The 11,045-nt window shown below is 37.7% G+C and overlaps 1 protein-coding gene across 1 annotated transcript; it reads right to left on the reverse strand.

Annotated features, from left to right (window-relative positions):
* Positions 1-1,439: 1,439 nt before the first annotated feature.
* On the reverse strand, positions 1,440-2,315 carry LOC113315313. Its single transcript, XM_026563607.1, has 2 exons — positions 2,035-2,315; positions 1,440-1,875 (listed from the first exon to the last, which is right to left on the reverse strand). Exons 1-2 carry the CDS (start codon positions 2,313-2,315, stop codon positions 1,440-1,442), a joined length of 717 nt encoding a protein of 238 aa, XP_026419392.1.
* Between the last annotated feature and the right edge of the window lie 8,730 nt (positions 2,316-11,045).

Here is an 11,045-nt window from a genome sequence, read left to right on the forward strand (position 1 = left end):
GAATAAGAATCTTTTTCTGATGATCTCTATGAAAGGAAATCAATCATTAGCAAGGATGGGAGTACTCACTTACCTTCACATCTGATCGGCAATCAACACCACTCTCACAACATCAATAGAAATGTCTTCGACTTCAGTCTTCAACTGTTGATGATGAACTTCTGAACTTCTTAGAACCTTGACAATATCTGCTTTTTCTCTTCAATTTCCTTGTTTCTTAAATTTTCCTCTTAAATTCTTCTTTACATGGTGATTATTAAACAAAACTAAAAACAAACTGTTTTTTTTTTTAATTTTTTGATTAAGTAAAACAGTTAACACAAACTGAAAATAACAAAATAATAATGAAGCTACTAAAGCCATGGATGAAGGACTTTATCACTTAATTCTTCACAACTTGTATTGTCTTGATTTCATGAATTTCACTAATTCTCATCTTTTTCTTTTCTTTGCTTTTGTAACATACCTCTTTAAATGTGTATAGAATTCTGCTCTTTGTACTGTATCTTCACTTTGAATAGAAACTTGAATTGTTGCATGTAAACCTTGGACTTTCTTCAACTTTCTTCATAGAATCTTGCTTTGCTCGTTGATGATGATATGTTTCTATGAATCTTTTGTTGTTGTTGAGAGAGAGAATGGTGCTAACTGCAAATCAAACTACAAGAAGGAGTTTTCATCTTTAGACGCCATCCTCATGATTGGCAAAATTAGCACTCAAGAGGTCAAAAATAGTGTTGAAAGTGGTGCGAAGTTGGGTAGCTCACCATTCCTACCCGGAATTGATGTACGGTGACACACACTCTAAAAGGACTTTTAAGATAGTCACAAAATTGAAGGTCGGTGCCTCGCTTGATGTAGAAATAGGTAGTCTCCACTAAGGGTGATCACAACTCTACTACCAAATATCTTTGCAGCACCTAATTCTCCCACCGGCATGGTTAAATCCAACTTTAACGCTCTAACATCTAAGAAACCCGATTGTGTTCTCCAGTACTTCCAAGTTCAGTTATTTCGGTCAGACTCTCTATGTAAACATAGATAGGAGCATGCTAGTGACTCTAAAATCTCTACAAGTTGGAGGTTTTATGCAATTTTTGAATTTTTTGAATTTTTTTTTTAAAAATGCAAAAGACTAAAGACTCTATATGCAAAATACACCCACAAACCTAAATCTAACTTTTTCCTCAATGTTTCAACATATAAACAGAATTATAACAACATACCAGGAGAACAGTGCAGAGTAGAGTTAAAGGAAAGATATTACCGGATGCAAAAGGATGGTGCTAAACCAGAATTGAATGAATGCTTTGAAAGCAAACAACATGAGTGCAAGAAAAAAAGTTTGGTTAGCACACATAAAAAACTATGCAAAAAGAAAAAGAAAAGGGAAAGAGAATGGACTTTTAATCCATAAGTATGTACACGGGTGGACCAGTTTAGTCCACATAAACAGGGTCTTCCAAGTCCATGGTCTCAATTTCTGGATTTTCTATTTCAACGGCTCCATAATGGAAAACAATATGTACCAAGAATGGACCTGACCATCGAGAACGTAATTTTCCTGGAAAAAGATGCAAACGAGTGTTGTACAATAAAACTTTTTGACCAGGTGTGAAAGACTTGCACAGAATGTGCTTGTCATGAAACACTTTCATTCTATTTTTGTACATTTTGGCACTATCATATGCATCATTTCTTAATTCTTCTAACTCATTGAGTTGAAGTTTCCTTTGGGTGCCAGCTTTATTAAGATCAAAGTTCAATTTCTTAACAGCCCAATATGCTCGATGTTCTAGCTCTACAGGTAGATGACAAGCTTTACCATACACAAGTCTATAGAGGGGCATGACAATGGGAGTTTTGTATGCAGTTCTATAGGCCCATAAATCATCATTTAAGCGTAAAGACGAATCTTTTCTGGTGGGACTAACAGTCTTTTCAAGAATATGCTTAATTGCCCTATTAGAAACTTCTACTTGGCCACTGGTTTATGTATGGTATGGTGTTGCCACCTTGTGAGTGATTCCATACTTGCGAATTACTGAATCAAAAGGTCTATTACAAAAATGAGTACCACCATCACTGATTATTTCTCTAGGTGTTCCAAAACGAGAGAAAATGTTTTCTTTAAGAAAAGAAAGAACTACTTTATCGTCATTTTTTTTGGAGGCAATGGCTTCTACCCACTTAGAGACATAATCAACAGCAACAAGAATGTATAACATACCTTCAGAGTTCGGAAATGGACCCATGAAATCAATACCCCAGGCATCAAATAATTCAATAATCAAAATAGGTTGTAAGGGCATCATGTTTCTTCTTGAGATACTTCCTAATTTTTGTCATCTTTCACAGGAAACACAGAATGCATGACTATCTTTGAATAATGATAGCCAATAGAAACCACTCTGCAAGATCTTTGCAGCAGTTTTCTTGGCGCTAAAATGGCCACCACATGCATGGTCATGACAGAAAGAGATGACATCTCTTTGTTCAGAATTGGGGACACATCTCCTAATGAGTTGGTCAGGGCAGTATTTAAACAAGTATGGGTCATCCCAAAAGAAGTATTTCACTTCAGCCAAGAATTTACAACGGTCTTTTTTAGACCAATGCAAGGGCATTCTACCAGTAGCAAGGTAGTTAACAATATCAACAAACCAGGGCATTTCAGATACAAGCATCAATTGTTCGTCAGGGAATGATTCTCTAATAAGCAAAGATTCATCAATATATTCAACATTCAACCTAGACAGGTGATCAACAACAACATTTTCTGACCCTTTCTTATCTCGAATTTCGAGATTGAACTCTTGTAACAAGAGTATCCATCGAATTAGACGATCCTTGGCATGTTTTTTAGATAGAAGATATTTCAAGCAGCATGGTCAGAATATATGATGACTTTAGACCCGATCAAATAAGATCTAAACTTATCCAATGCAAAAACAACAACTAGTAATTCTTTCTCATTGGTTGAATAATTCAGTTGAGCATCATTAAGTGTTTTACTAGCATAGTGTATCACATAAGGAAGTTTGTCTACTCGCTGACCTAAAACAACTCCTACAGCATAGTCAGACGCGTCACACATAATTTCAAATGGTAATGTCCAATCAGGTGGTCTGACTATAGGGGCATATGTGAGAAGAGCTTTCAATTGCTCCCATGCTTCCTTACAAGCATCATCAAAGACGAACGCAACATCTTTTGCAAGAAGAATACACAAGGGTCTTGAAATCTTACTAAAGTCTTTGATGAATCGTCGGTAAAAACCGACATGGCCTAAGAAAGACCTTATCTCCCTCACAGAGCGAGGTTGAGGAAAATGTTGAATGAGATCAACTTTGCTTTATCTACTTCTATGCCTTTTTCAGAAATGATATGCCCTATAACGATGCCTAAGTTAACCATGAAATGACATTTTTCCCAATTCAAACCCAAATTCTTTTCCTTACATCGAATCAACACAAGAGTAAGACGATGCAAACATTCATCAAAAGAACACCCAAAGACAGAAAAATCATCTATGAAAATTTCAAGAAACTTATCTACCATGTCAGAAAAGATGCTCATCATGCAACGTTGAAAATTAGCAGGTGCATTACAAAACCCAAAAGGCATACGACGATAAGCAAATGTACCATAAGGACAGGTAAATGTGGTCTTTGGTTGATCTTCTGGTGCTATATGAATCTGGTTATAACCCGAATATCCATCTAAGAAACAATAGTGACTATGTCTTGACAACCTTTCTAGCATTTGGTCAATGAAGGGAAGAGGAAAATGGTCTTTCTTTTTTACTGTGTTCAACTTCCTATAGTCAATACAAACTCGCCAACCTGTGGTCACACGAGTGGGAACTAGCTCATTCATTTCATTTTGAACTACAGTAATGCCAAACTTTTTGGGTACAACTTGGATGGGACTGACCCACTGGCTATCTAGAATTGGGTATATGATACCCGCATTAAGCAATTTCAAAATCTCACCTTTAACAACATCTCTCATATTGGGGTTAAGTCTCCTTTGCGTTTCCCTAGATGGTTTAGTATTTTCTTCAAGATTTATGTGATGCATGCAAATTGTGGGACTTATACCTTTAAGGTCTGAGATGGTCCAACCTAAGGCCTCTTTATGTTCTTTAAGAACTTTTAAAAGTTTGTTTTCCTGTTCTGTGTCTAAACATGATGCAATAATAACAGTCAAGGTCTCAGAAGAACCTAAGAAAGCATACTTCAAAGTATCAGGCAATGGTTTCAAATCAAGCTTAGGTGGTTCGACAGGAATTGGGGAAGATTCGGAATCAGAGAGTGGAAGTGGTTCCACTGCAGTCTGCCATTTAGCAATATCCATGGGTGGTACAGATTCAAGTAAAGAGTGGACCTCACTAATGTACTCAGAATCAAAAAGATCTAAGTCAAAGTTATCTAAACATGCTTGCAAGGGGTCCATAGATAAGATGTCAAGCAATGAGTCTTGAATCAGACTCGCAATCACGTTAATCTATTGCAATTCAGAATCATCACACTCAATGGGATGTTGACTAATGTTAAAATCATTGATTTCTATTGTCATGTTACTAAAAGATAAATTCAACACTTCATTACGACACTTGATGATGGCATTGGACGTAGCCAGGAAAGGACGTCCTAAAATAACAGGAATGTGGTAATCTGGGTTTTTCACAGGTTGAGTATCTAACACAATGAAGTCCACGGGGAAATAAAAATTTTCAACCTTAATTAACACATCTTTAACAATACCTCGAGGGATTTTTACAGATTTGTCCGCTAATTGTAGCGTAACAGGAGTGGGTTTCAGCTCCCCAAGACCTAATTGCTCATACACAGAAGATGGCAAAAGATTCACACTTGCATCTAAGTATAACAAAGCCCTATCGATTGTATGGTCACCTATAGTGCATGTGATAGTTGCACTACCTGGGTCTTTAAACTTATGTGGGGTTTTGTTTAGAATAATTGAACTTACCTGCTCAGTGAGAAAGGCACGCTTGTGCACATGAAGATTTCGCTTTTGTGTACATAGATCTTTCAAGAATTTAGCATATGCAGGTATTTGCTTGATTGCTTCAAGAAAAGGGATGTTTATATTGACTCGTTTAAACATTTCTAACATCTCACTGTATTGGGCACCTTTCTTCTATTGTACCAACCTTTGGGGAAATGGAGCAACAGGCACATTAGATGGTGCAGGGACATTAACATCAGCGGAATTCTTAGAGTCATTATCTTGCTCAGATTCCTTTTCTACAACGGGTGTTTTCTGTGGAGTAATGTGCACTGGTGAGTCTGATTTAGACTCACTCGACTATGCTACACCTACATTGTTCTCTACAATTTTACCACTACGAAGAGTAGTGACAACATTTACCTGATTATGAGAGGATTCATTGCAATTTGAGGTGCTTGCCTGAAATGCACTTTTCTGAATTTGTTGAGGTTGACTAGGGAGTTTTCTTTTTTATCTCTCATTTGGTGCATCACAGATTTGACCCATTTTGAGTTATAAACTTGCAAGCCTCTGGTCATTTAACTTTTGATATTGCAAAAGTTTTTGATTCATTTGGTTTACACCATCCTTAAAGCTAGGCCTTTTCATTACAGGGTACTGTGTGTGTGTTTGTACTTGGGGATTTCTAGGATATGAATATCCTTGGTTATTACTTGTTGTACCCCCTCGTACGGGGCCCTTTAGACCATGAGAAATTAGGGTGATTCCTCCACCCTGGGTTGTAGGTCTGAGAATAAGGGTTATTCTCTTGCTTATGATACAAAGCATTGGCTTGTTCAAATCTAGATTCCTGAAATGCTTGTAGGTCTGGACAATTATCCACTAGGTGGTCTGAACAATGGCATGTGGCACAAGCGGCCATTTCAAATTGGTAACGGAGAGTAGGGGCAGCAGTTTTCACATTCTTCAGCTCTAGCGCTATCGCTTTTACTTTCCTAGCCAAGGAGGCAACATTTGCTTTTTCTTCAAAATCGAACTCAATTCTATGAACATTAGCTACAGGAGTGGTATTTTTGGGTTCACGGATAGACTCCCACTGCTGAGTTTTCTCAGCGACTTCAAATAAGAAAGACCAAGCCTCATTAGCACTTTTGTCAATAAATAAACCATTGCACATTGACTCAACTATGGTTCGGGTATTGACATCTAAGCCTTCATACAAAATTTGCACAAGTCTCCATTTTTCAAAACCATGGTGAGGACATTGGCCCAATAATTCATTAAATCTCTCCAGATATTTGCCAAGGTCTCACCTTCTAATTGCACAAAACTGTTCAGATTTTGACGAATTGTCGCAGTCTTTTGGTTAGGGAAAAACTTTTTGAAAAATTCTTTTGTAAAATCTTCCCATGTTCTGATGGACTGTGGTTGTAGGGCATGCAGCCAGGACTTGTCTTTTTCTTTCAAAGAGAAAGGAAACAGTATCAGTTTGGGGGACTCTTCTGGCATTTGGTTAAAACGCAGAGTCCCGCATATCTAGAAAATCTCTTACATGGTTGTAAGGGTTTTCAGCATCAACATTTCTAAACACATGCAACATATTAATTGTTCTAGATTTTAACTCAAATTGACCAGCATCAGCTGGTAAAACAATACACGAGGGATGGCTTGCCCTAGTTGGGTACATGTGCTCTTTCATACTACGGTCCTGGTTCAATTCTTCACCCATTGTTTCAAATTGGTCAGGGATGTTCTCTTCAGAAGTGGGTATCTCAATAATATCCTCTTGACTGATTCTAACTAGTCGATTTGTTTGGTCTCTAAAAGACACAATCATAGCGTAGCATGCATATCAGTGAACATGTTATAACACCCCAGAGAAACAAGCAATTTTCGAAACAGGGAGAAAAAGCTCATACGAATCAAAGGCTAAAACCAGGTTCTATGCACACAGAACTATCATGCTGCGCTGATCAGCCAAGCAGCAATACGCATATCAGGGGGCAGTGCTTAGGAAAATTCAGGGCTAAACGCACACAGGCACAAGATCTGCTGAGGTCAAGAGCTCAACGGTGCAATAACAAGCAGGTCACAAAATAGAGAAACAAAGTCTATGAGTGTCCAAAGCTAGTTCTTGGACTCATGCACACAGATTTAAAATATAATACGGCTCAGACAAGATACAAATGTGCAACTCAGTAGGCAATACATGAGGACAATACAGGGTCAACAGGCTAGCCCTAGAACTTGTGTATACAGATTTTTGATGCTGCAGTTCATACAAGCAAGAGAATCACAGTTCAGGGACTGGAAGTCTCGAGAATCAAAAGTTAAAACTTGGAAGTAGCACACAAGACTCAACAGATTTAGCAGGTCAACAAGCTGCTCAAATATCACAGGATCATGCCTTTGTACACAGATTCAAATTGTCAAACTGCCTAGACAAGTAGCAAAGCTCAGAGCAAGGGGGGCAGTGCTCATGGAAGTGGTAACAGATTCTCTCGTATGCACAGACAGATACGAAGTTTTCAGTGACTGAGATATGCTTGCGGAATTAACGAATTTCAGCTAGCAAATAAGTTACTCAAGCACCAAAGATTCATGCACAACAGAGGTGTTACAGGGTTTTCGATAGAGTTATGCAAAGCAAAACTAGTTTCAGCAGGCAAACAGCATTCACACAGTCGTAATAGGTAATGAGTTTTGAAAACGATACCCCCGGTACAAGACCGGGTTTAAGCTCGTTAAACACGTTGTCCTGCTCCTCTTCCTTTCTTTCCTTGCTTCGCAATGCAGTATCACGGGTACCTGGTGGACTCAGAGAGTAATTTTAGTACCCAGTGTTGTACAATAACAGCATAGATAAGGAATTATCGACACTGAATGTAATTGACTGTAAAGAAGCTACAATTGGACAATAGTTTCAGATGATCCCACTTTGGCTGTTTATGACCAGCAGAATGCTATTAGCAGAATCAAAAAGAAAAGGGATGAAATGCAGTACAGTTTGGATGTTGATTACTGCAATGTCATGTAAATGATAACTGAACATAAAGACTAAGAAAATGGGATGACTGAAAATTGAAACTACAGCTTAACAATATGCAGTTTATATACACAAATGGAACACTATTAAGATGAGATTATCAGAATTAAAAAGAAAACAAAAGTATTCACAGAATCCTAGATGATGGATATCAACAGATGGTATTATGCTTAAGGCTGAGAAAGTTAAAGTTAACAACTGAACTACAGATTAAGATTATCAGCTAAAACTAACACAGGGTATAGACTACAATAAAATGGATTATATTACAGAGATACACAGCTACAGATGAACTGACTGATTTCAGGAGCAGAAAATGCAGCTACAAAATGATTAAAGGCTACAGATTATGAGAACATCAAGCTTGATATGGGACAAGTTATACTGAGTTACAGTAGAAGATATGATGCACAGTTGCTTAAGTTAACAAAAAAATACTGAAGGAATGCAAGTATATGACTGAAATGGAAGTTACAGCTAACTACTACAGCTAATATGCCACAAAACTAAGTTACACAGATGATGGAAATAACTAAGTTAAACTGATGACAGACAGTTTACAAAATGCAATGACAACTTTTAACAGAACAGATGCAAGATTTATGATGATGCAGATGAAAGAAAAAAAAAAATCAAAACTACAATTATATTAATCAACAGGATGCAATGATCTAACACATATATACAAGAAATAAACTAAAAACAGTAAAATAGAACTTTTAGAACAGCTACACCGCTACCGAGTCCCCAGCAGCGGCGCCAAAAATTTGGACTATAAAGATACCTACAATGACTGCAAGTGCACAATGCCAATTGTGAAAGGTACAAATATAGGTCGATCCCACAGAGACAAGGAGGGTGAAAGGATGAAATTAAAGTCTTCTCATACTGATTCAAGCAATAGTAACAAAACGATTTTGGTTGTGTCGATACGACGAAGATATTGGATAGTAACAGAAATAGTAAAGCAAGATGCAAGGCAAGTAAATAGAACAAATGATGAGGAGGGTACTAGGGCCTTTGAGTCCACCACAAACTTATACTAGTTATTCTTCAATGATACTAACCTTGTCCTTATAACTGATAACAAAAGGGATGTCAATCCTCTGTATATATAAGGTCACTTTGATATGAATGATTCAATCACAACTAAGGTATCTCTCCTAAGCATTAACTGTCTTTTCATGGCACAACTAATCAAAAGATCAATATATGGGATTAAGCATGAGTTGTAGTTCTTCAACATATTATAATTCTAACTACAATGGATACATGGCATACACTGTGAAGGTAAAGTACTGAAGTCCTAAGATTGAATTTTATTCTAAGACAATTAAGCACAACAAGGTTACTGCCATTAACATGAATAACAAGTAGCAAACTAGGGCTTCATCTAAACCCTAGCAGGTGAAATTAGAACATAGTTAAGATGATTAAAACACAATTGAATTAAGATAACTAGTTGGTCCAACTGAAAATCGGTTTATTTTTTTAGACAAGTTACATAGAACCCTATTTATACCCAAATTTCTTCTCAATCCCATGAATATGAAAATTAGAGAATACCCACTCACCCAATATATGTTTTCCCGACAAACCCCTCTGCAATTCTTGATTTGACGTTTGCTTTTAGTTATTGAGACTAACCCTAACCTTATCTCTCTCAACCCTAGCTTCTAGGGTTACTGATGTGGAGAAGAAGCTATGATGTAGATAGATAGAGGCTAGGAGGTTGATTGATTGCAAAGGATGGATGACAGGTTGGTCGTGCTCAGAATTGGTCGGAGATGGAGGTGATTGATGGGGTGGTGGTGGTGGTGGTGGTGGTGGGAGGGAAGAGGTGAAGGTTTTGCAGAGTTCCGGAGAAGATGAAAACGACGTACAAAGGGCATGTTTGGGTTCTACTCGATTAGGAAGTGTATAGCGGGTGCTCCTGTGTTTGGAGGAAACATCAATTATCGATGTACTGCAGGTAGATGCCATTGGATGCTCATCGGCTACATCGAATATGACGGCTTGATATGGGTGCGGGTTTGGGTCTTGGATCTTCTTAGAAAGTCTTCTTCTCGGCCCTTGTCTTTGTCTAGCTAATATCTCAAGCCTACTTCTAGTTTTGAGTCGTGCAAACAACATTCTTCACTCGCGGATGAGGTGCAGAAGATATTATTCACTTGCTGATAATGTGCATAAATTATTCTTCACGGAAGATATTCTTCACTGCTTTCCAGCGGGAGCCTTTTTTGTCTCTCTTCCATTTTCACCATTTCTCTGCTCTTTTGGCTTCGTAATTCACCCAAGCTTTATTTAGTACCTAAAAACACAAAATTAATTAGTACAAGTATTTATTCTTGAAAACAAAGAAAATACAGAATCTGGGATAAGATATGATTTTAAAGCGCAAAAGATGAGTTAATTGCCAATAAAAAGATGTAGAAATATGCACTATTTGGCACTCATTATTGAACACTCATCACTTTACATGGCTCTGTTTCTTTGCAGAGTGACGACACATTAAATGTGAGGTTTTACAATTTTACCCCTGAACTAAAAGCCACCATCAACTTTAAGTCCCCTGCTTAGCACGTAACAGTGGCATTGTTGCAGGGTAAGCATGAGATGGTGACATATGAGGATAAAAATCGAAAGGAAAGACATTAATTGATTGCCAGGAAAATTCGACTAACCTTTGGAAGGAGGCAGGAGTAGTCTATGATCCTTGTGTTGGCATACTTTTGGTTTGGCCACAAGGTGTTGATGCCATGGAGTGTTGGCGCAGTGATCCTTAACACAAAGATGAGTGTTGAGGTGGTGAAGCCGTCAGCACTATGACAACATCAATGAGTGTTGAGGAGTTTGAACGTCTCAACACTAGGAGAAAAGATGTGTTGAGGCAGTATGCCTAATAACATAGTGGTGAGTGTTGAGGAATTTTCAATCTCAACACTAAGGAAAAGATGTGTTGAGGCAGTTTTCCTGGAAACATAGTGGCGAGTGTTGAGGAAATTTCCACGTCTCAACATTA

The sequence above is a fragment of the Papaver somniferum genome, chromosome 10 (assembly GCF_003573695.1).
Source record: "Papaver somniferum cultivar HN1 chromosome 10, ASM357369v1, whole genome shotgun sequence".
In the NCBI taxonomy this organism is placed as follows: Eukaryota; Viridiplantae; Streptophyta; class Magnoliopsida; order Ranunculales; family Papaveraceae; genus Papaver; species Papaver somniferum.

Coding starts and splice junctions, on each gene's coding strand:
- LOC113315313 (XM_026563607.1), bottom strand. CDS start 2,315: ATGATGCCCTTACAACCTATTTTGATTATTGAATTATTTGATGCCTGG. Junction 1,876..2,034: donor TTTGATTCAGTAATTCGCAA/GTATGGAATCAC, acceptor ATGGGCCTATAG/AACTGCATACAAAACTCCCA.